The sequence below is a fragment of the Pleurodeles waltl genome, chromosome 5 (assembly GCF_031143425.1).
Source record: "Pleurodeles waltl isolate 20211129_DDA chromosome 5, aPleWal1.hap1.20221129, whole genome shotgun sequence".
Taxonomy (NCBI): Eukaryota; Metazoa; Chordata; class Amphibia; order Caudata; family Salamandridae; genus Pleurodeles; species Pleurodeles waltl.
The window spans coordinates 63,433,726-63,458,420 of NC_090444.1; the positions used below are offsets into that span (position 1 = coordinate 63,433,726).

The 24,695-nt window shown below is 46.7% G+C and overlaps 1 protein-coding gene across 2 annotated transcripts in view; it reads left to right on the top strand.

Annotated features, from left to right (window-relative positions):
- IFT172 (intraflagellar transport 172) overlaps positions 1-24,695 on the top strand; it is a 589,829-nt gene that overhangs the window by 184,618 nt on the left and 380,516 nt on the right. For both annotated transcript variants that reach the window (XM_069233572.1, XM_069233571.1), the window contains exon 17: positions 24,050-24,186. In XM_069233572.1, the coding sequence (XP_069089673.1) occupies positions 24,050-24,186 (137 nt within the window). The remainder of the gene's footprint in view (positions 1-24,049; positions 24,187-24,695) is intronic.

The window sequence follows — 24,695 nt, forward strand, 5'->3', positions numbered from 1 at the left end:
CAATTGTAGGGTCCCCCACAACTTTGTGTCCCTCAACATTTTCAGCATTTATATGGAACATACAATATACAGAGTCTCAGAGCCTGCCTTGAACACATCCTAGCCTGGATGTCAATCAACTACCTGTTGCACAATCCATTAAGATCAAATTACTCCTGTTTGAAACAATGACAAACATTCCCTGGCTCACTTACTGCTCTTCAGCTAAACCTAATGGGCATCATATCCTAACTGACCAAAGAGGTCAGGTTCCTTGGATTATCCCTTGACTTGAACCGCTCACCCAAAGGGCACATTGCCAAGACTTCAGGACAGCAATTCATGTCATACATCCCCCTCACCTACACTGAGGCAACACCCTGCACCGTGGCATCCCAGACTTTCCTGAAAAACCACAACTCGTCAGTGGGCTAAATAAATCCAGCCATATCACCCTTCATTAAAGGATCTCCACTTGCTGTCCCTGCAAGCTCGGATCATCTTCAGGGTCAGCTGCATAATTTACAAAGCTCTCTCACCAAGACCCCGTGTCCTTAGCTAATAAACCAACTATATCCAGAGGTCAGCACCAGACAAGGAGCTCCTACATTGCAAATTAGAGACTAAACCCTGCAGACAAGAGAAAACAAGCCGCCTCAGCACACACACCCAAGATCTACACCAATATCCCATTCAGACATTAGAGCAACACCAACCCTCCTACAATTCAGAAAGAAACTGAAAACTCACCTCTTCAAGGAACACTACACTAGAGAGGCCGACTTCTCACGACTTCCACTAGTTCTGCTTCCTCCCTCTGCCACCTTATCGCCATGTAGCGCCACTGGGGCTTCCCTCCTGTATAGCACTCCCTTGCTAGCCAGCTAGGATTGTGCTTTAGAAATACCAAAACATGCATAGATACATACAAATTGTTTCAGAAAAGCCCATTTGCCACTCTGTCATCAGGGCCTGCATCCAAGACAGTGGTGGATACTGGCTTTAGAACGTTTGGGGATGTCAGAGTCACCCTTTACTGTCACCAAGTGTAAGGAAATGCCTCCTTGGCATGGTTACCCCCTGACTTTTTGCCTTTGCTGATGCCAAGTTATGATTTGAAAGTGTGCAGAGGCCTGCTAACCAGGCCCCAGCACCAGTGTTCTTTCCCTAACCTATACCTTTGTTTGAACAATTGGCACACCTTGGCATCCAGGTAAGTCCCTTGTAACTGGTACCCCTGGAACCAAGGGCCCTGACGCCAGGGAAGGTCTCAAAGGGCTGCAGCATGTCTTATGCCACCCTGGGGACCCCTCACTCAGCACAAACACACTGCTTGCCAGCTTGTGTGTGCTGGGGGGGATAAAAATACTAAGTCGACATGGCACTCCCCTCAGGGTGCCATGCCAACCTCACACTGCCTATAGGCATAGATAAGTCACCCCTCTAGAAGGCCTTACAGCCCTAAGGCAGGGTGCACTATACCATAGGTGAGGGCATAAGTGCATGAGCACTATGCCCCTACAGTGTCTAAGCAAAACCTTAGACATTGTAAGTGCAGGGTAGCCATAAGAGTATATCGTCTGGGAGTCTGTCATGCACGAACTCCACAGCACCATAACGGCTACACTGAAAACTGGGAAGTTTGGTATCAAACTTCTCAGCACAATAAATGCACACTGATGCCAGTGTACATTTTATTGTAAAATACACCCCAGAGGACATCTTAGAGATGCCTCCTGAAACCATACCCGACTACCAGTGTGGGCTGACTAGTTTTACCAGCCTGCCACACACCAGACATGTTGCTGGCCACATGGGGAGAGTGCCTTTGTCACTCTGTGGCTAGTAACAAAGCCTGTACTGGGTGGAGGTGCTTCTCACCTCCCCCTGTAGGAACTGTAACACCTGGCGGTGAGCCTCAAAGGCTCACCCCCTTTGTTACAGCACCCCAGGGCACTCCAGCTAGTGGAGTTGCCTGCCCCCTCTGGCCACGGCCCCACTTTTGGCGGCAAGGCCGGAGGAGATAATGAGAAAAACAAGGAGGAGTCACTGGCCAGTCAGGACAGCCCCTAAGGTGTCCTGAGATGAGGTGACTCTGACTTTTAGAAATCCTCCATCTTGCAGATGGAGGATTCCCCCAGTTGGATTAGGGATCTGCCCCCTCCCCTCAGGGAGGAGGCCCAAAGAGGGTGTAGCCATTGGTTACTAACCCCCCAGACCTAAACACACCCCTAAATCGAGTATTTAGGGGCTCCCAGAACCTAGGTAACTAGATTCCTGTAACCTAAGACGAAGAAGGACTGCTGAGCTGAAAAACCTGCAGAGAAGACAGAGACACCAACTGCTTTGGCCCCAGCTCTACCGGCCTGTCTCCCCACTTCAAAAGAACTGCTACAGCGAGGCGTTCCACAGGGTCCAGCAACCTCTGAAGCCTCAGAGGACTACCCTGCATCTAAAAGGACCAAGAACTCCTGAGGACAGCGGCTCTGCTCCAAGGAAGAAGCATCTTTGCAACAAAGAACACACGTTTCCCGCCGGAAGTGTGAGACTTGGCACTCTGCACCCGACGCCCCCGGCTCGACTTGTGGAGAACCAACACTACAGGGAGGACTCCCCGGCGACTGCGAGCCCGTGAGTAGCCAGAGTTGACCCCCCTGATCCCCTACAGCGACACCTGCAGAGGGAATCCAGAGGCTCCCCCTGACCGCGACTGCCTGCTTCTAAGAACCCCACGCCTGGTAAAAACACTGCACCCGCAGCCCCCAGGACCTGAAGGATCCGACCTCCAGTGCAGGAGCGACCCCCAGGTGGCCCTCTCCCTTGCCCAGGTGGTGGCTACCCCGAGGAGCCCCCCCCCTTGCCTGCCTGCATCGCTGAAGAGACCCCTGGGACTCCCATTGAACTACATTGTAAACCCGACGCCTGTTTGCACACTGCACCCGGCCGCCCCATGCCGCTGAGGGTGTACTTTTTGTGCTGACTTGTGTCCCCCCCCCCCCCCCCCCCCTGGTGCCCTACAAAAACCCCCTGGTCTGCCCTCCGAAGACCCGGGTACTTACCTGCTGGCAGACTGGAACCGGGGCACCCCCTTCTCCATTGAAGCCTATGTGTTTTGGGCACCACTTTGACCTCTGCACCTGACCGGCCCTGAGCTGCTGGTGTGGTAACTTTGGGGTTGCTCTGAACCCCCAACAGTGGGCTACCTTGGACCCAACTTTGAACCCTGTAGGTGGTTTACTTACCTGCAAAACTAACAAACACTTACCTCCCCCAGGAACTGTTGAAAATTGCACTGTGTCCAGTTTTAAAATAGCTTATTGCCATTTGTGTGAAAACTGTATATGCTATTTTGCTAATTTAAAATTCCTAAGTGAAATTCCTTTCATTTAAAGTATTGTTTGTAAATCTTGAACCTGTGGTTCTTAAACTAAGAAAATATATTTTTCTATATAAAAAGCTATTGGCCTGGAATTGTCTTTGAGTGTGTGTTCCCCATTTATTGCCTGTGTGTGTACAACAAATGCTTAACACTACCCTCTGATAAGCCTACTGCTCGACCACACTACCACAAAATAGAGCATTAGAATTATCTCTTTTTGCCACTATCTTACCTCTAAGGGGAACCCTTGGACTCTGTGCATGCTATTTCTTACTTTGAAATAGTGCATACAGAGCCAACTTCCTACACCAAGTGAGCAAAGCGAGCAACACCAATGGGTCCGAGAGTTTCAGGCTAAAAGACACTGTCTTCACATTCACTAGGCAGGCAATGTATGCAGAAGGGCTTTATACTAACATAATCGCAAAACATGATTCTGAAGGTGTAAGAAGGCAACACGTAATTGTTATATTAAACAACTTAAGTAAATGATGGATAACTAACAAGTTTGTGGTTTCAAGGCAGTGGCGCTTCAGCCAATCTAAAATAAAAAAGGACATGGTCTTGGCATTAACCAGACAGGAAAAGATATGCAGAGGCACTTTACACCCAAATAGCAAGGTCATACTGTTTCTTTGAATTCTATGGTTCTGCTATGGCACTACCAATATTATTTGAAGTTATCTCTTTTTGTTTGTAATGACTTTTTATGAATGATGTTGGAGTGAATTGTAATTTTTATGCTCCAGCTCTTGGTGACTAGTGGCTTGCACTGTTAAATGAAATAATTGTGTGTGCGCTGTTATGATGCAATAGTGTTACAAACCTTGTGGGAGAAGTTTGCTTGCACTGTAATACACCAAAAGCGTGGGCACTTATTAAAAAAAAGTGCGTTTCAAATCTGAACCACATGGATTAATGTCGGCTGTAACCAGAAAAATATCGCCACATGCTTAAGGGTAAAATGCACACAACCCCACACTGAAATGCAGAACGCTCCCCTTGTCTGCAAACTGAAATTAAAACTTTATCTCATCTCATTTCCCTCAGCATTGTGCACTTTTTTTTTTTATTATTATTCTTTTGGCACCAAATGTCTCGGCTAAAGAAAGAAATCCTGAAACTAAGCCATCAAATTGATAAATATTTTATTATTGTTGTTGCAGATTACTTTTGCTTCCTTTTGGTCACTCACTCCATAATGTGGCATATTCTAAATCAGATTGCCCTATTATAGAATGAGTTTCCATGAAAAGATTTGCACATGCTGAGAAGGCAAGCTTGTCTCACACGGTGTTTGTTTTTTTCTTAAAGGGCAGTCCTACTCAACTCGTGTTTAATTATTTGCAGCATGCACACCCATCTCACAGCTGCTCAATCTGGAAAAAAACGACACCACTGTGCACTTGTCTGGTACAGTGGCCGCAGGCGCCTTACTTGTCTGCGGTGTGCGTCACCTTGTGAAAACATTAGAAGAAAAACAAGCAAACCCTGCACACGTTCTTGGGATGACCAGCACACACATCGCTCTGTCAGCACAGACTTTTGTAGTCCACATCTTCCCACATACTACTTGAAGAAAGCCCTGAAGAGGATAATAAAAAATAAAAAAAAGACATGGCCAATCTTTGTGCTCTTTAAAATAAAGCAGCATCATAATTTGCCATGTTGTGTTCTCTTCCAGCCCTTGCTCTGACTGGCTCTTCTGTGCCCAGGCTTCAAGGTTTCTGTGTGCCAAATAGCCAATCTCGATGTAGCTCTTATGATTTGATTATATTAAATAGTATGAGAGCTGTGCCAGGACTGGATAGACAAGGCAACACAGGGCTCAACTGATGAAACTGAGGACTTTGTTAACTGACCCAGCCCGTGCCTTCTAGGCAGAGTGGATTTAGAACTGAGAAGCCTGAAATATGCATGTCAGGCTAACAAGTCCAGAGACCCGTCAGTCTATCATGCACACTTCAAGTTCAGAGAGCTGCACCTCTCCATAACAATAGACAGCAACAGCCACACCCCTCCTTCAAGATGTAATTTCCAATACAAGTAGTTGTAGCCCAACCCTACTTCTGTATGAAGCCCCACCAAACCTGAGTTTTTAAATACATCAACATTTAGAATTCACAGTTAAGAATGTTATATTTGTATTTCCAAGGTGAGTTAAGATGAAAGTAGTGTTCAGTGCCCTTCTGCCCCTTAAGAGGGACCACCCTTGGTCCAAGACATTGAATGCTTTGACAGTGTCTATTAGAGTGATCAACTCCTTCGACTTAAGTGCTCCTTGAAAAATCAACTTCTCAAAAAACTCTTTGGCTTTTGACAATCCATTTCTCTGCCTTGATGCATCGTTCTCTGTCTCAATTGATCTTCTTCATGTATGCGTCTATACAACTACGGAAATAAGAATGTAAACTCTTTGACTGTGTTTTTGACCATTTGTTGTTCCTGATCAGATATCTTGGAATTTATATTATTTTGACACACAAGCTCAACATATTACTTCTGTAATAGTTAGCAAAATTGTTCATATTATCTCATAGAGGGAGAGGAAGTGGCAAAATGGTCTGAACTGCTGACTTTGGAGCTAGGTGAACCAGGTTCGAATCTCGGTGTCGGCTCAACATGCTGTGATTCTGGGCAAATCACTTAATCTCCAAATGCTTACAATTCAGTGCCTTGAGCCACTCACAGGTGATTTGCTGCACTTTACAAATCCTAGATTTATTTATGAGAGTTTATAAACTGAAGCAACGGAAGTGGCTCTGATGTCCCAAAGGCCTTGTTTGCACTCATTCAAAACTTCCAAAGATAATTAAAAAGGAAAAAAGACCTACTGAAAGGTGGTCCAGTCTCAATCATAACCACTCCTAAGCTCTGTTGTGAGCAGCTTTGCAGACTTTCTTCCTGGGCTTCTACTTTGGAGGATGGTGAAGAACAATGAGGTTAGTGTAGATATAATGGAGAGACAACCAGATATCCTGAACAAGTTATTGCCATTGCCAGGCAGAACTGAGAGGGGGCTTCAGCAAATAGTCCTTTCCAAATGCACTGAGATGGTAAGCACAAGACATCCCTGGTTAAGTTGATTTTGTTGACACTGAACATTTAGGGAGACAGCTGTCAAGCAGTGAAACTAATTTTGGTCTTGTTATTGTTCTAGGCAGCTTTTTATGGCTAGCTAAATGTGGATTCCTATAGCCCTACCATACATGATTAAAAGCATCCCCTATTGCACTTATACATTCCCCACACCAGCTGGGGAAAGATGTTCCTTCCATTTTCACAGTTGAGCTCAGATTACTTATGACTTTACAGTCTGTATTTCTTCAGTGGTATGTTCCAAGACAGGAGGTGATATCTTTGCTTTGTCTACAGAGATTAGTGTTACTATGGTCTTAACACAGCCCCAAAGTATTCACCAAGCTGCCATCCAATGTGATACCGTTCTTCTCAATCCAAAAATGTACTCTGCTACCTTTATCTGGACCACTATCTAGTATGAGAACCGTATCTAAAATTGTGTAATCTTGCTCTGGTTCTTCAGTTCATTTTTCAACCTGGGATTGCTCTTAACTTTTCTGGCTTTTGTCTGCTTTGATCCACGACGATTCAGGAAATTTGAGTTTTTATGGGCACAAAACGTGTGCGAGCTGTCCTTCCCTAGGAAAGAGTAACAGCTTTCATGGACACTGCATTTCTGTTCCTAGAGCACTCTAAATGATGGCCTAATGGTTTTATTGGCCTCTTGGCTTCCAGGCGTCATCATTTGTAATGGTCTTCAAGTTAGAAACTTGGTCTGCTCATCAGCACTTAATGAAGCTTTGGGATCAGGACCATACCATCATTAGAAATGCTTTTTGACTCTTGCATTTCAAAGACAGACACACAAACTTTGAAGTTGGTTTTGAGTTGCCCCTCACATCTCCCAATACCTCAGGCCATTTTAAAGAAAAACTTATTTAAGCTCAATTGGAGAGTTTGTTGCTGAGATCTCTCTAGAAATTCTTCATGGGGCAGATCAGATGCATCCTTTCACATACAAAATATTTAGGTTAAAGTCAATCTAATTTGCCTTAGAAACCTTCTTTCCATCCTCCTCTTCAGCAGCTGCACCATTTTCCATTGAGAAAAGGTGTTCATCAGTCCACCTTAACTAACGGGTCTACTATCCCATTCATCCTTGTCTGAGAGGGCACCTCACAGCCTAGGTACATTTTATGTTCTATTCAGTAGAGCTGAGCATCTTCACACTTCAGACTAGTTTTTATCACCAGTGTGGCTGAGGATTGAAATAGGGTGTATGCAGAATTACTACTTCTTACACTTCAACACTGCTCCTACAGTTATTTGTTCATAATGTATCATAGACTAAACTTTTATGTTCTTCAGGTATATCCCTGTCAGAAAGCTGAAGGGTGGCTATTAGACCTGACATTCTTAGAGTGGTCTTCCCTCAACGTTTTGCCTTCCTCCCTCAATTTTTCTGATCTCATTTGTGCTGGTTTTTGGACTCTGCGCACTTTACCATTGCTGACCAGTGCTAAAGTGCTTGCGCTTTCTCCTCTAAACATGGTAACATTGGCTCATACCCAATTGGCATATTTAATTTACCTGTGAATCACTAGTAAAGTGCTCTAGAGGTGCCCAGGGTCCGTAAATTAAATGTTACAGTGGGCCTGCAGCACTGATTGTGCCATCCACCCATGTAGCCTCTTAACCATGCCCCAGGTCTGCCATTTCTAGGCCTGTGCGTGCACTTACACTACCACTTCGACTTGCCATTTAAAAGTACTTGTCAGTCCTTAAATTACCCTTTTTGTACTCATATGTCACCCCTAAGGTAGCCCCTAGGTAACCCATAGGGCAGGGTGCTATGCAGGTAAAAGGCAGGACATGTACTTATAAGTTATACATGTCCTGGTAGTGAAAAACTCCCAAAGTCGTTTTTCAGTACTGTGAAGCCTGCTCCTCTCATAGGCCAGCATTAGAGATTTCCTTATATGCTTTTAAGTGGCAATTTCTGAACTGAGAGGAATAGGCTTGTCATATTTGGTATGTTTGGAATGGTATTACAAAATCCTAGTTATTGGTGAAGTTGAATTCTACGTTATTATTTCAGAAATGCCACTTTTAGAAAGTAGGCATTTCTCCGCACTTTCTGCCATCTGTGCCTTTCAGCCTGTGACCAATCCACGTCTGGTCTGTACTGGTTGACAGCTCCCCTTGTGCATTCCACCCAGACAGCCATAAACACAGGACACGCAGCTGCATCTGCATTCATCCGCATACAGATGGGTTTCTCTGGGCAGGAAGGGTGGAAGGGCTCTCTTTTACATTCTAAAGGCCAGTGGCCTGCCCTCACATAAAGGACTGATAACTCCCCACAGGGCTCCTGGCAGACAGGGTTGGGTTGAAAGGGGAGCTTGTGTACTTCAGAACTACTCTTTGAAGTATCCTCCTTTTCAAAGGTACTTTTTGGTATAAATACTGGGCTTGTGACCCCCACCAAATCAGACACTTCTGGACCTGTAACTGGACTCTGTCAGAGGCACTACCTGGCTGCCCAAAGACTCATCTTGACTGCTTTGTTGGAAGGACTGCTGGCCTGCTTGTTGCCCTGCTGCCTGCTGTCCCCTGATTCTGCTGGAGGGACTCTGCTGAAAGTGCTCTCCAAGGGTTTTGATTGAGCTTGCCTTCTGTTCTGAAGTCTCTGGGCTATCAAAGACTTCACCAAAGAGAAGAAGATCCAGCGTGTCGGAAAATCGACGCAACTCTTGCGAAATGCAACGCAACGCCTGCTGGATCAACGCAGCTCCTGCCTTTGCGGCTGAAAAATCACTGCATCCCCTGCCATATTGAAGCAGCGCCTGTTGCCTCTTCTCAACGCGTTCTGGATTTTCCACACATCATCCCTGGGCATCAAATATCCCCACATCACAGTGAGGAACCAAGGCTGCGCTCCCCGAAACCTACGCATCGCCTTGCAGCATGGAAGAAAGCGACACATTGCCTTTGCTGCGCTGGAAAAATCAACACATCACTTTACTTTTCAACACATCTCCTCCTCTGCGGCCCCTCTGCGTCGTTAAGTTTGATGCATCCAAAGTACTGTGTGTTAAAAGGATACGTCCACTGATTCTTAAAGATTGAGACTCATTTAAACCTTTTAAAAGTGATATCTTGACTTATGCATATTGGATTTTTGTTGTTTCGATCTTATTCTATTCAGATACATATTATTTGTTTTCCTAAACTGATGTGGAGTACTTTTAGTGGTGTTTTCACTGTGTTACTGTATGAGTTATTGCACAGATACTTTACACATTGACTTTTAAGTTAAGCCTGCCTGTTCTGTGCCAAGCTACCAGAGGGTGAGCACAGGATAATTGAGGCTGTGTTGTGGCTTACCCTGACTAGGAATGTGGTCCCTACTTGGACAGGGTGCATATTCTGCCAACTAGAGGCCCAATTCCTAACAGTGGCTCTATGCGTTACCCCACATGTAGTCTAACAAGCTATTAATGGATGTAGAGCTTATATACATCCTGACGTAAATGCTTATAGGAATGTGATTGCTTAAAGGCTTTTGGCTGCCTAGTACTGCAATACAATCGTCCACCTCAAGTTGTCCCTTTGCTGGGTAATATTAAATTGACTGGGCATAGTAGAGAGACAAAATGAGGTATAAGAACAATGTTACTGCTCGTCCAAGGCTGTGTTCTGTTCCAGGAATCCATCCATAAACCCCTCTATTATGTGTCAGAGCATTATGCACTGAGAAGCTGGTCATATAGTATTCTCCTCTAAATGTGTGATGTCACTTGTACAGAGTTGTGTTGAATAGCTGTTAGTCTTATCCATCAGAAAGTGCATCTAAGTACAGATTCCTTACCTTGTAAATACCCCCCAGGCATCAGGCTGGATCTGGAAATCTTTAGAGCAGATCTCCTGCATAGTGCCATTTGGTGTTGTGCGGGTCTGCACCCACATCGTTCCGCTTCGTTAGTGACTGGCAGAGCTACATATGCGCACCACTCATATGCACTGACGTCAGTTACTTTTTTTCCTCCCCTTCAGGTGTGGATCCCGGGCTTCTCTGTGGTGATTGACCAGATTTTCAAATGAAATTTCATCTACTGTGCAAGGGAGATTTCACTCCCTAAAACCACAGGCTTTAAGCCATGCAGGGACAGTTACAAACGGATGTCTGTGACTGACCCTCATGAGGTTTGTTTGTGGTGCCTGAGATCAGGCTACAACTCAAGGGCCAAAAGCGTCTGCTCCCAGATGAACCTGAAAGACATTTGGGAACAAGAAGCCAACTCTGTGTTGCCAGACTTAAGAAGACTCCATGCTGCAGCTGATCAAAGTCGAAAGACTGGTCTTATTCCTGAGGATGTTCCCATGACAGGGCGTCATCTCATCGCTTTGAGTAAGATGGAAAAAAATATATATATTAAACGGGAAACGGCCCCTTCCTGCCACTCTCAAATTTGAGAGAAGGCGTGAAGGCTTCAAAGTGCCTCCCGGTCTTGCTTCTGATCTCCATCGGAGCTGATTCCGACTCTGGTCCTGACGCACCCTGGTTTTCCAGGACTATCGGCTTTATTTGAGCAAGTGGAAGCCTTCAGGAAGACTAATCTGCTTTTGCCATTTTACCAACTCTCTGTGGTGCATCTTAAGGTTCCAAGGATCAGCAGGAGCCTTCAGTTGTACTTCTGCCAGCGGGGCGTCCCTCTATGCTGTCTGTTTTGAGTTGATCATCAACCCAGTCCTGCTTGCAATAATGCTGATGCCGAAGCTATTAGGGATGGATGAGGATATACAGCCTGTACTCTGAAATCAACCTGCCAAGACCTTGCCCAGAGTCGTGCCTGACACTGACGTGCTACCTCTTGGAAACCCACCTGATTCTGATACTTTGCCCTTGAATGAACGAATGAATTAAATGAATTGTATATCGTGCGACAGCTACCTCCAAGGAGGCATCCTAGCGCTGCAGTAGGACATAGCATTGAACCAGATTAGGCTGTTTGGCGTAAAATAGATTTTAGTAGTTTCTGGAAGTGTAATTCCTAAGGACTTTTCCTTAATGTAATAGGTAATCTAGTGCAGAGTTTAGCCGCCAGGAATGCAAAAGAGTCTTCCCTTTCTAAATTTACACAGCTTGGGAATTTACAGTGAAAGGAGGTTGGATGAGCATAAGGATCTGGTTGGTTGATAATGAATGAGCCCGATCTCTCAGGTACTGTAGGCCCCTCTTATAGAAGGCCCTGTGTGTTCACATAAGGCTCTTGAACTGTAAGCTTTTGTGCACCAGCATCCAATGTGGTATTTTGAGGTGCATAGTAATTGATTATAGACAAGGGATGTTAAGAATCAGTCTGGCTGCAGAACTTGGAACCAACTACAGCCTTAAAATCATGTTTGCAGCAAGACCTAAATACAAAGCAATCTAGACATAACCAATGAGTGCACAATAATTTTTGCTCGTATGGCCACGGACCAGATTCACAATTTTCTTCAGCGATCTAGGCAGGGCAAAACAGGTGACTGAGATGTATCAGATTTGAGGGATAAATGAAAGATCTGTGCCAAATGTAATCCTTACTATATGGGTCAGGGCCTCTCCCAGTTCTGAAGGCCATCAACTATGTGACCATGGTGACATGGCTCTGCCAAGAAACAAAATTTCTAATTTATCTGAATTAACCTTAAAACAGCTCTTTCTCATCCAGTCTGATATTATACTACTCCTTCCGTAGTTTGATGAAAGGAGAACATCAGCTGGGTGTCATCATTATATGAGACCACCTTGAGGACGAAGGAATCCATTATATTTGCCAGGGGTGCCATATAGATGTTCAATTATGTTGAGCTCAATGCTGAGCCCTTGACGCTGTCTTAGTAGTTTTGCACCTGAAGCAAGCGGAGAATGATGGACAGCCTAGCAGATAGGAAAGACAGAAGTCATTGCCAATCTGGGAAAATTACTCTCCTATTACCTAACCTTTCCAGCTGACTAGAACGAGACCCAATGTCAAAGGTTGCAGACAAGTCTAAAAAGACCAACACTGCGTAATGACCTTGATCCTGATTGAATGTAAGGAACTCTGTGACTTCCAGACGGCGGAGTCTGTCCTAAAACCCGGGAGAAAGCCCTGAATGAGTACGGTGAAGCAAATTGGTTGCTTCCAGGTATTGTGAGAGCTGAGTGTTCATCATCTTCTCTAATATTTAGAGGCAGCCGGGAGGAGAGAAATGGGCCTGAAGTTACTCAGAATAGTATGGTCTGCATTGGGCTTTTTTTAGTAGTGCATTTAATTGAGCCTGTTGGATACCTCAGATGCCTTTAGAGACTGAATAATGCAGGCAAGGATTGATAGCTGAAAGTATTATTTTTAGCACGTTGTGGGGGTCAAGGGTCGAGTGGAGAAGCTGAAGTGCATTTGAGAATCATTTGAGCAGTCTTCCATGGTGATACTATTGAAATTTGATAAGTGGGCTTTCACAAGAGGAGTTTGCTCAGTGTTTGACCCTGCCTGAATGATGTCCGGAATATTTTTGTGAAATTCCGAGTCAATTTCCTTCATTTTTTTTGTTTTTTTATTTTTTTTGAGAAAAAGTCTGACAAATGGTTACACAAGTCAGCTGTGGGAAATAAGCTTTGCCTCCAGACTGCTGGTTTAAGGAAGGAATGAGCTATTTTAAACATTTCCCTCGGAGTATTATTTGCCTAAGCAATTTGTGATGCAAACAATTCTGTCTGAACTTTGCATATGGATTTACAAAAATGCTTTAGTGCTTCTCCATGCAGATTCTTTACTGTGCCGTCACCTTCCCTCAAACTGTTTGCAATTACTTTTCTTTATGGTCAAAAGTAAACCAGGGAACAAAGGGATTTGCTCTTTTGGGGGTACCCTTTTTCAACTGTGAAATCTGGTTAGCGGCTGAACTGAGCCATATATTGGTCACGTTAACATCAGCTGTCATATCTCCAGTGAATAAAGGCCTAGAGGAAGACCAAATGTCTTGAATAAATATTGTGCCATGCATAAGAGTGTTTATAGTTAGACTCCTGGGGCAACAGATCTGCTTGGTACGGGAAAGAGAAAGTAACCATATATTGGTCTTACCAGTTGAGTGGGGAGGGTGCTCCTGCCTTTTGGTTGATAAGATGAGAAACAAATCAGGTCCAAGATGTGGCTTGCTATATGAGTTGGTCAAAAGTTGGTTCCTACCACGCAGCTGGGCCCAGACTTTACATAACATGCTTGGTATGGATTCTGACAACGACTGCCATGAGGAATTGTGTTCCCCATTAAGATGAAGACAACTGGTATGAGGAACTTCGTGATGCCACTGTGTTTGAAACTTTCCCTGATACAGGCCTTGTTTCTCCCTGGGTCCTGTGACAGAGGAAAGTGCCTTTTTCGCTTTGCTGATGTGAAGGGCAGTTGAGGTGTAACACCTACAATTGCCAACCATTGAAGTGAAGGCTTATTGATTGACTAAAGAGTTACAACCTGTGGCCAGGCTCTTTGTGAGCCCTTTTTTACCATTTAAGGAGGCATTTACTGACAACCTAGTGGGCACCTTGTCTAAACCCTGTTCTGGGCATCCCACTTATGGGCAGGTCACCCATTGCCATCACCTTGCATCTGGCGATCCTGTGTTCCTAACTCAGTATCCAACTCCGGAAAGTCTGCTGGTGCAGGCGTCCATCAGCAGAGTTAACCTCACAAAAGATTAAAAAAGCTTGGCAGGAGAGTTTTCTCCTCCTGCATATTTGCGCTAGGATAAGTAAACATAGCGGTCTCCTCCGCTGTTACTCCCATGGCCTTTGGTACATGATGACTCAAGTTTTACTGGCTGTCCCTGATGAGATTTGTGCATCTCCTATTTAGGCCAGCCGCAATGCAACTAAATACCTGATACAATCAGGACTGGATACAACGGATTGCTTGCAATGTGCCATGGGTACCAGTGTGGCTCTTCAGTGCCACGCCTGGATGAGATCTACAGGCATCTTTAATGGTTATGGTGTTTGACTTGTTTGATGACAAAGCAAACTCTGCCTTGAAATGCTTCAAAGAGAGCAGACCCAGAGCACATTCTTTAGTTCTTTCGGCTCCCACAAAGCAATTCCATCAATCATTTTGCCCTCTGTTTGATACAGTAGAGGTTTCCCATTTCATCAATGCCAGACTCCTCCCCCAGCCCAACAGGCCTTTCAGCCTTTTTGTGGTAGAGGTCGTGACTCGATGACGTCAAGAACAGCAGGGACAACGCGCAGCTCAGTCCCCCACCCCTCCAACGGCCACACCTGCAAAACCACTTTAGTATGTCCTTGCCAGCACAGTCACCCTGTAAGAAAACACATTTTTTTGCAGGTTTAACCCCACTTTATTGCCCCCATTTTGACTGCCAGGTACTGGTGCAATAGCTCTGAAATGCCCTGAGCCCTGCTAAACAGGACTCCATGCATGTGTTTTGACCATTGACATTGCCAATGTTTAATCGGCTGTCCCTAAATGGAGTAGCCTAACTTACTTGTAATTCGCTAGTATAAAGCAATCAGAGGGGTCCAGGGCCTGCAAGTTAGTGTCCCCCTGGGACTGCAACACTTGTTGTGCCATCCTGAGTGGGACAAAGTAACACATGAAGGCAGACTAGAAGGGCAGTCTTAAACTACTAATTCAACTAGCCAATTTAAGGTAATGGCAAAGCTGAAACTTCCCTTTTTAATATATGGACGTCACCCCTAAGGTAGGCCTAAGAACGGTTGCTCTATATTATAAAGTGTAACGTACTTTTACATGTTCCAGCAGTAAAACTCCTAAATTGTAATTTTTACTGTGGAAAGGCTGGTAGCCACATTTGCAAGTACAAAGTTAGAGGCTGACGCCCCAGCCCTGCTAACTCCTGAATGGGACCACTAAAGTTGGCACTCTAAGGTATCAAAAGAATCAGTGCATTAAATATGATTTAATGGTTAAATGGAATTTAATGTCACTGGTGGTGGGCAAAGTGCAACTTTAGAAGTTGCCACTTTAGCTGTTCAAGGTTTCCAGTGCCCGTTTACTGTTGTATTTGTGGTCTGTCCTGCAGACAATTTTCTGATGGATACAACTACCTGTGGATTCCTCACCTCATGAATACTCCCATGGCGCCAGCATTCAACGGAAATCTTCTTCCTAGTCTCTGCACGTCGACGAGGACGTCACCCTAGCCCACGCGACGCCGTCTGACGTCATACAGGCAATAAGAGGTCCTCGACGACGTGCCGACGTCTGTTCCCTTTTTTCCGTGCATTCGAAACGGTTATCTTCGAGGGAGCAACTGTTACTTTCGTGGTTACAGTGTATTTTTTGCTGCGTAGTCCTTCGCTGCAGTAATAATGTCGCAGAGAAAGTCGGGTTTTAAGCCTTGTCGTGAGTGTGGGGGCAAGATGTTAGTTACGGATCCTCACTCCGACTGCCTTTGGTGTTTAAGCTCCGACCATGACGTCTCGACTTGCGATTCATGCCAGCACATGAATCCAAAGGCCCTCAAGGAACGTGAGGCGAAGTTGTTTATGGCGAAGTCGAAAAAAGAAAAACATCATAAGAAGTCTTCTTCGCCAAGGCATCGGCGTCATCGAGACTCCCGGCGCCGTAGAGAATCACGGCGCCATTCAAGCAAGGAGACACGTTCCAGGTCTTCGGATCGGCGCCGGAGGACTTGGGAGGTCAGTCCCACAGTCACGCCGCATCCATCGACGCCGTTGCCCTCTCCGGCGTCACCGACTTCACCTGGACAGGCGTCGGTGATTGAAGTGGTGCAGCCTCTGGTGTTGTCTCCAGCGTCGCAGACGTCGAGGCCGGCGTCGGGGTCGCCTTCGATACAGGCACCCCAGTATCCGGCTTTTCCTACCCCTGGAGCCGATAGTACCGCATTCCTAAATGCGATGTATACCATCTTCCAACAGATGGCTCCAGGGGGTGCTCCGGCTGGCCCTTTGGCCTTTTCATTGGGTGATCCTGCGCCTCTACGGCCGGCACCCTTTATGCCCTTTCTCCCTTTTGGGAACGTGGGCTCGGCGCCGGTGTCGGCGCCGGTGGCCACTCCGGTGACTTCGGAGGGATTGGTCCCAGAGATTTCCATTCCGTCGTCGGGATTTCGTCCTGTGACTCCGGTGGGTCCATCCGCTCCGAGTGCTCTTTCATCGGCGCCGAAGTTACCTGTGGCGCCGGACGCGGCGTCGGTGCCTTCTGAAGATCGGCGCCGATCTTCGGCTTTGGCGGAGGCATTGTCGACTCCGCGTATCGAGCAGGGGCTTCATTCGAGGAGACGTGCTCTCCGTTTATTAGAGGAGCAGGAGTACCAACGAGTCCTGGAAGAAGGAGAACTAGAGGACTCGGGTGATGAACTGCATGGTCTAGATACAGCCAGTGGGCTGGACACTCCCCTGAGTGGGATCTTTCGTCTCCAGGGGAATACACGGAGGAGGCTGCTTCCTTTCACGCAGTGGTACGGAAGGCAGCTAGTTTTCTGGACCTGCCTTTGCCGGTGACAGAGACAAAACAGAACCTTCTGACAGAGGTGCTTCATCCGGCCTCAGCTGCGGCAGAGCCTCTATTGCCGTTTAATGACGCTTTGCTGGATCCGGTGCTAGAGGTGTGGAAGAGACCAGTATCTGCCCCAGCGGTTCATAGAGCCGTAGCCAGGAGGTATCGAGCTGCACCAACTGACCCTGGCTTTCTTTCTAGGCACCCTACACCGGAGAGCTTGGTGGTGCAGGCCTCCTGTTCATCCAAATCAGCACCTGGTTCTTTCCCGACGGTGCCTGGGGACAGGGACTCGAAGAAACTGGATGCGCAGTCCAAGAAAATCTTTTCGTCCTGCAGTCTGGCGTTGAAGGCCACCAACGCAACTTGTATCCTGGGGAGATATATTCATGCTCTTATGGATGACATTTCCTCATCATTTACGGAGCTTCCCCAGGGTCTTTTGGATGTTGTTTCAGATGCCCAGGCTGCCGCGACCCAGATTATTCAGTCTGGGCTGGACACGACCGACTCGGTGGCCAGAGCAATGGGCACGACTGTGGTGGCAAGGAGACAGGCCTGGCTCCGTAATTCGGGGTTTTCTGCGGATGTGCAGTCAACCCCATTGGATCTCCCTTTTGATGGGGACAAGCTGTTTGGCGCCAAGGCAGATTCGGCCTTGGAACGTTTTAAGGAGAGCAGGGCCACAGCCAAATCGTTAGGACTCCAAGCTCCTTCTTCCTCTGCCTCTTCCAGGATTTTCAGGAGGTTTCGGGGATTTGGGCGTGGCTCTTCCTCCTCTTCCTTTCGGGGGAGATTCCAGCAACCTGCCTCTTCCCATCCCTATAGATCTTTTAGAGGGAGAGGGAGGGCCCGCACCAGAGGAGCCTCTCAGCAGCACTCTGCCTCTTCCTTGTCCTCTGGAGGGGTGCAGCAGGGAAAGCAGCCTTAGGCTTCCACCATTTCCCACTCACTCCTCTCCTGTAGGGGGAAGATTACAGCATTTTCTCCGCAAGTGGAAGACTATTACAACGGACACTTGGGTTCTCAGTATTGTGGGAAAAGGCTACACCCTTCCCTTTCGGGAGATCCCGCCCCGCCCATCTTATTGTTCAGAAGAACACCTCCTGTTGCTAGAACAGGAGGTACAAGTCCTCCTTTCAAAGGGCGCGGTAGAGTTGGTCCCAGAGCAGGAAAGGGGTTGAGGTTGTTACTCAAGGTATTTCCTGATTCCCAAGAAGGATGGTCGGTTGAGACCAATCCTGGACCTGAGGATCTTAAATTGGTTCCTCAAACAGGAAAAGTTCAAGATGCTGACCCTAGCTCAGGTGCTTTTGGCGTTGAACAAGGAAGATTGGATGGTGTCTGTCGACTTGCAGGATGCTTACTTTCATATCCCGATACTCAAGTCGCACAGGAAGTATCTCCGGTTTATGGTGGGATCGCAGCACTATCAGTTTGCGGTCCTTCCGTTTGGTCTTACTTCAGCACCTCGAGTCTTCACGAAGGTGATGGTGGTTGCGGCAGAGCTCAGAAGGAAGGGGATAGCAGTATTCCCTTACTTGGACGACTGGTTGATCAAAGCCAAGTCTCCGGAGCTTGTGTCGCATCATCTGCAGTCAACAACTCAGTTGTTGTTCGACCTGGGTTTTTCGGTGAACGAGCCCAAATCTCACCTGGAGCCCTCTCAGCGCCTCCTGTTCATAGGGGCAGTACTGGATACAACATTGGGTCGAGCCTTTCCTCCGCCTCAGCGGATTCAAGATATTCAGGAATTGGTTCCAATGTTTCAAAATGGAGCGGTAGTTCCAGTCCTCAAGGTCCTTCGTCTGCTCGGTCTGTTTGCCTCCTGCATTCTGTTGGTCACGCATGCTCGCTGGCACATGAGGGCTCTTCAGTGGTGCCTCCGAAGGCAGTGGTCTCAACACAAAGGGGATCTAGAAGGTGCTGTCAAGATCTCCAGAGATGCTGCGGTGGACTTGAAGTGGTGGATTGCGAGCAACAATCTTTCACAAGGAAAGCCGTTCGAACAGTCGCCACCAGTGGCCACGGTCATAACGGATGCTTCCACTCTAGGGTGGGGAGCTCATCTGGGGGATCTGGAGATCAAAGGCCTTTGGTCTCCAGAGGAACAGATGTTTCATATCAATCTGTTGGAGTTACGGGCTGTACGTCTGGCTCTCAAGGCCTTCCTCCCTTCCCTTCGTGGTCAGTCGGTACAGGTCCTAACGGACAATATTACCACGATGTGGTACATAAGCAAACAGGGAAGAGTAGGGTCGTACCTTCTCTGCAAAGAAGCTCTTCGACTATGGTCCTGGGCAAAGGACCATCAGATTTGCTTGGTAGCAAATCATCTGGCCGGGGTCTTGAATGTAGGTGCGGACAGTCTCAGTCGCCAATTCTCGGCAGACCACGAGTGGCGTCTCCATCCAGATCAAGTCCGTTTAATCTTCCAAAGGTGGGGGTTTCCTCGGGTAGATCGGTTTGCCACTCTGGAGAACGTGCATTGTCCGTTATTCTGCAGCCTTCAGTATCCGATGCAGGGAGCGTTAGGGGACGCGTTTCAAATAACCTGGTGCGGCCAGTTGCTTTACGCGTTTCCTCCCATGCCCTTGATTCCTCGAGTATTGAGGAAGATTCGCCAAGACCGGGCTCTAGTAATCTTAATAGCTCCGGATTGGCCAAGGAGGGTGTGGTATTCCGACCTTCTCCAACTCTCAATGTGCCCTCCGCTCCGTCTCCCTATCAGGGCAGACCTCCTCTCGCAGTCGCAGGGGCAGGTTTTACACCCCAACCTCCAGAGTCTGCACCTACATGCCTGGAGATTGAACGGGGCAACCTGAGTTCCTTCTCTCTCCCGCCTGATGTAGTGGATGTTATATTAGCGGCCAGGCGACACTCCACTAAATCTATTTACGCTAATAGGTGGTCTAAATTTGTGGCGTGGTGTGGAGAGGCAGATTAATCCCTTACAAGCTCATCTATCGGATGTTTTGTCTTTTGCTCTGTATCTAGCGCAGAAAGGCTGTGCAGTGGCTACCATTAAGGGTTATTTATCGGCCTTGTCAGCCTTCATATGTCTTCCAGACCAACCATCGTTCTTTAAATCCCCTATTGTTGTCAGATTCTTGAAAGGTCTTCTAAATAAATATCCTCCAAAACCATTCGTTATGCCGCAATGGGATTTGTCCTTGGTCTTGACTTTCCTTATGGGGTCCCCTTTTGAACCTATGCATTCTTGCCCCTTAAGGTATTTGGTTATAAAAACAGTCTTCCTGGTTGCTATAACATCTGCAAGGAGAGTGAGTGAGTTGCAGGCCTTATCGGTAAAGCCCCCTTATACAACTTTTTATGGGGATAAGGTGGTGTTGAGGACCAAGGCTGCTTTCCTCCCGAAGGTTGTTTCACCTTTCCATTTGGCACAGACAATTACTTTGTCCACGTTCTATCCTCCGCCTCATCCTTCTAAAGAGGAAGAAAGACTGCACCGGCTGGACCCAAAAAGAGCGTTAAGCTTCTTTATTGATAGAACGAAGGATTTCAGGCTGGAGGATCACCTGTTCATCGGATACGTGGGCAAGAGGAGAGGAAAGGCAGTCCACAAGAGAACACTCTCCAGGTGGGTTGTTCTTTGCATTAAAATCTGTTACTCTTTAGCAAAGAAGGATCCTCCTGATGGCATTAGAGCTCATTCCACCAGAGCTAAGTCGGCCACTTCGGCCTTGGCCGGAGGTGTTCCTGTGGTCGACATCTGCAAGGCCGCAACTTGGTCGTCCCGTCACACTTTTGCGAAACATTACTGTTTGGACTCTGAGGTCAGAAGGGACGGCCATTTTGCACGGTCAGTGCTGCAGGATTTCTTGGTTTGACCATTTAGGCACCCGCCACCGGGCGTGGTACTGCTTTGGGACTCTATTCATGAGGTGAGGAATCCACAGGTAGTTGTATCCATCAGAAGAATGAGTTACTTACCTTCGGTAACGACTTTTCTGGTGGATACATTAGCTACCTGTGGATTCCTCACGGTCCCACCCGCCTCCCCGTTGCCTTTCTGGTCTTACCAAGTAATCCTTGAGTGCGCTCCTCTTGGTCTTCAAGGTTGCAATAGATGTTGTATATATGGATACTTGTGTATATTTATCTGTATATATATATGTATATATTCTTGTGTATATACATGATTTGCATATATTTGTTCATTAAAAAAAAAAAAAAAAAAAAAAGAGAGTTATATTAAATTTACAGCTATTCATTGCAATATTGTGTATTTTACAAGGTTATGGGATGTTGCCTTGCTCTTTTATTGCATTCGGTTGTTGTTCTCATGCACGTAAAAAATGTTGGTACTGACGTCGGCACGTCGTCGAGGACCTCTTATTGCCTGTATGATGTCAGACGGCGTCGCGTGGTCTAGGGTGACGTCCTCGTCGACGTGCAGAGACTAGGAAGAAGATTTCCGTTGAATGCTGGCGCCATGGGAGTATTCATGAGGTGAGGAATCCACAGGTAGCTAATGTATCCACCAGAAAAGTCGTTACCGAAGGTAAGTAACTCGTTCTTCTGCCCTGCTAGGAAGATGTGCTAATGACTCCCAGGAAAGATCACAATAGAGTCGTGTTACCTTCCCAGGCAGGAAGCCACATGGGTGTTAGCCTAGAAGGTAAGCTTCTAAGACAAAACTGCCTTTGAAGGGCAAATGGGGATACTTGAGGGGCTGCCCTGTTGTGTGGGTAGACAGGCTGTGGCACTAGGGACAGGGAAAGGTAAGACAATTGTCAAATCGGTTTTCCAGGTGTGTGTAGCCCCTTTAGTAGCCACACCTCTGGGTTGGGCTAGGGAGCTCTGGATGCTGGAAAATGGGTTCTGCCATATGGAGAGTGGGCAGAATGGTGCATCCTCGGATAGCCAGATGCCACACTTCTGAGGAAGTAGTCATCAGTAGGGAGGGAACCTGGTAGCCCATAGGTGACCAGCAGCATCCTACCCTGAGGGCATTATCTGTACATAAATAGGACACTCCTGGCACCCAGGACTCCGATCTTGACTGGACTGGAAGAAGGCCAGAGGAAAGACTGCCCTGCTGTACTGTGAAACCGGCAAAGAGAGGCTGCACCGTTATGGACTGCACCTGCTGGCTAGCTAAGGAGAGGAACTGTGCCTGCTGTATCCTGCTCAAGGAGACGTCGTCTCCAGATTCCAGCCAAAGCCACAAGACTCCAAGGGCCACTCACTGGCCTCCTGTTCGCAACACATGGATTCAACAGGTGAAAAAGGCTCCTGGGGCAAGTTGATAGCCCAAAAACTTCACACTGCTCCCAACCGCGGCCGTGAGGCACCAAGGACCAGGCCGTGATGCAAAATGTTGCAGCCGAGTTTGCTGAGTCTGGGATTGTCATTGGGATGCTTCTGGGACCTCCAGAAGATGAGTTATCGACCCAGGAAGGATTAGTCTGTAACTCAGTACTTTGCGACCGGTAGTCCAGTGGAGACTTGACTTCTCCCTGCATCAAAAGGACTTCGAGGGACATCGACCCTGTGATCAAGATCACCTCACCCCCTTTGTTGACCATGGAGTAGTTACTCCAAGACCCCATCGACTTCATTGTGTCCAGAGCATCCTTTGAGCATCTTTAACAACTTTCATCCCTTGCATCAAGACGACTTCCATAGGAAAGCCATGCAAAGGATAAAAGTGCCTTGAACTGACTGAAAACTGCTTCACCTGCTGAGGTAAGTGTTTCTGAGGACCTTGCTGGCCTCCCGGACTGGCTTCCTACTGGAGTTTGTCACCTAAAGTGACAGCATTACAATGAATCTAAACGTTTTAGTGAAGAAGTTCCTCTGTGTCAAATTTTTTGAATTTGCCACTGTTTGTTCACGGTTGAATGAAATGCTTTCATTTATCGTAAATTCTATATCTCCGGAACCCTCAGGTGGATCATTTTTGTTTCTTTGTGACTATAAAAATAGATTTTTTTTTCATTTGTTTTTCAATAAGTTGGTGTCGAGATTTCTTTAGTGTCTTGTTGATTTCTTCGTCAGTTGTTTTGGTGCAGGTTTGAGCTGACAAATTAAACCTAATGGTGCTAAAGGGGTTGGTAAGCGAATTACAGTTAGGTCGCACAACCATACCATGTATCACACACTGTCTCGGAGGCAAGATCCAATAATTTCTCTGAAGGGCGGCAGGTCATCACAGCAGACAAGTGGTCCTCCAAACTGTCCATCAGAGCTCTCCCATCTTCACGGCAGCCTACAGAGGACCATCTGTCCGTCTTATGGCAGAAAGTACACAGCCGTTTGGCCAAAGGGGTTATTGACAGGGTTCCGTACTTGGAGGTGGTAACTGGACTTCACTCCTGTTATTTAATTGTGCCAAATATGGATAGAGGCCTTTGTTCCATCTTAGATCTTCGCCCTCTCCACGCCTTCTTTCGGAAGTGCAAGTTCAAGATGCTTATGCTAGCCCAGGTCCTGTGTGCTATAGGCCCTGGAGACTAGATGGTGACAGTGGTCCTGCAGGATGCTTATTTTCATATCTCCATCGTGCAGACGCAAAGGCACAACCTGCGGTTCACAGTCGGCCAGGAGGACTTTCAGTTTGCAGGAATCTGCGGTTAGAAATATGCATCAGAAGAACAAGTTACTTACCTTAGTAAACCATCTTTCTGGTGGATACACAATCTAACCTGATTCCTCCCAAACACTCCTGTTTCCTGTTTTGTGAATGCCAATTTCCGAGGGCGCAGACATCCTAGAAAACAACTGACGTCAGTGCACATGAGTAACATCTATATACAGCTCTGCTTGTCACTTCAGGAATGAAATAACATGGGTACTGAGCCACACAACACCACCTAGCAGCTTGCAGGAGAATTACTCTAAAAGATTCCAGATTCAGCCTGATGCCTGGGGATTATTCTCAAGGTGAGGAATCTGCAGTTAGATTGAGTATCCACCAGAAACATAGTTACTGACAGTAATTTACTTGTTCTTTTCGTCTCCCTGCACAGTTGATGGATTTGCTTGAAAATAGGCGAGAGCATGGCACTTGTAACAATAATGGTACCTTTGTCCAGACTTGTGTGAAGAACCTGTAGTGTTTAGTGAACATGTGATGCAATCTGCTAACATAAGACTGTTTTGCTGTTCATTTCAGGGTGATATTGTGGATCTGGAAAGGAATAATGGCAAAACCGAAGTTATTGTCACTGAAGGAGTCAACACCATCTCCTATACGCTGGATGAAGGGCTGATTGAATTTGGAACAGCTGTTGATGATGGAGACTATTACAGGTGCATGCTAATTTCACATGGATGACATATCCTCTGCCACATGCAATGAGTGAATTGTTATCTTTGGATGGTCTGAATTTCTTCATTCATGTGTGCATAAAATATGTATGTCCAGAATACGTGATCCACAAAAGTACTTGAATTAAACATACATTGTCTACCGTTAACCTCCTATGTCTGAAGGGCCATGACAAGATAAATGAAGAACTATGTTGATGTCACCAAACCACTCTTACGCCTCAGCCTCATAAGGACTTCGGTAGGTGTAAGGAAATGCCTCCTTGGCATGGTTACCCCCTGACTTTTTGCCTTTGCTGATGCTATGTTTTGAATTGAAAGTGTGCTGAGGCCTGCTAACCAGGCCCCAGCACCAGTGTTCCTTCCCTAACCTGTACTTTTGATTCCACAATTGGCACACCCTGGCATCCAGATAAGTCCCTTGTAACTGGTACCCCTGGTACCAAGGGCCCTGATGCCAGGGAAGGTCTCTAAGGGCTGCAGCATATCTT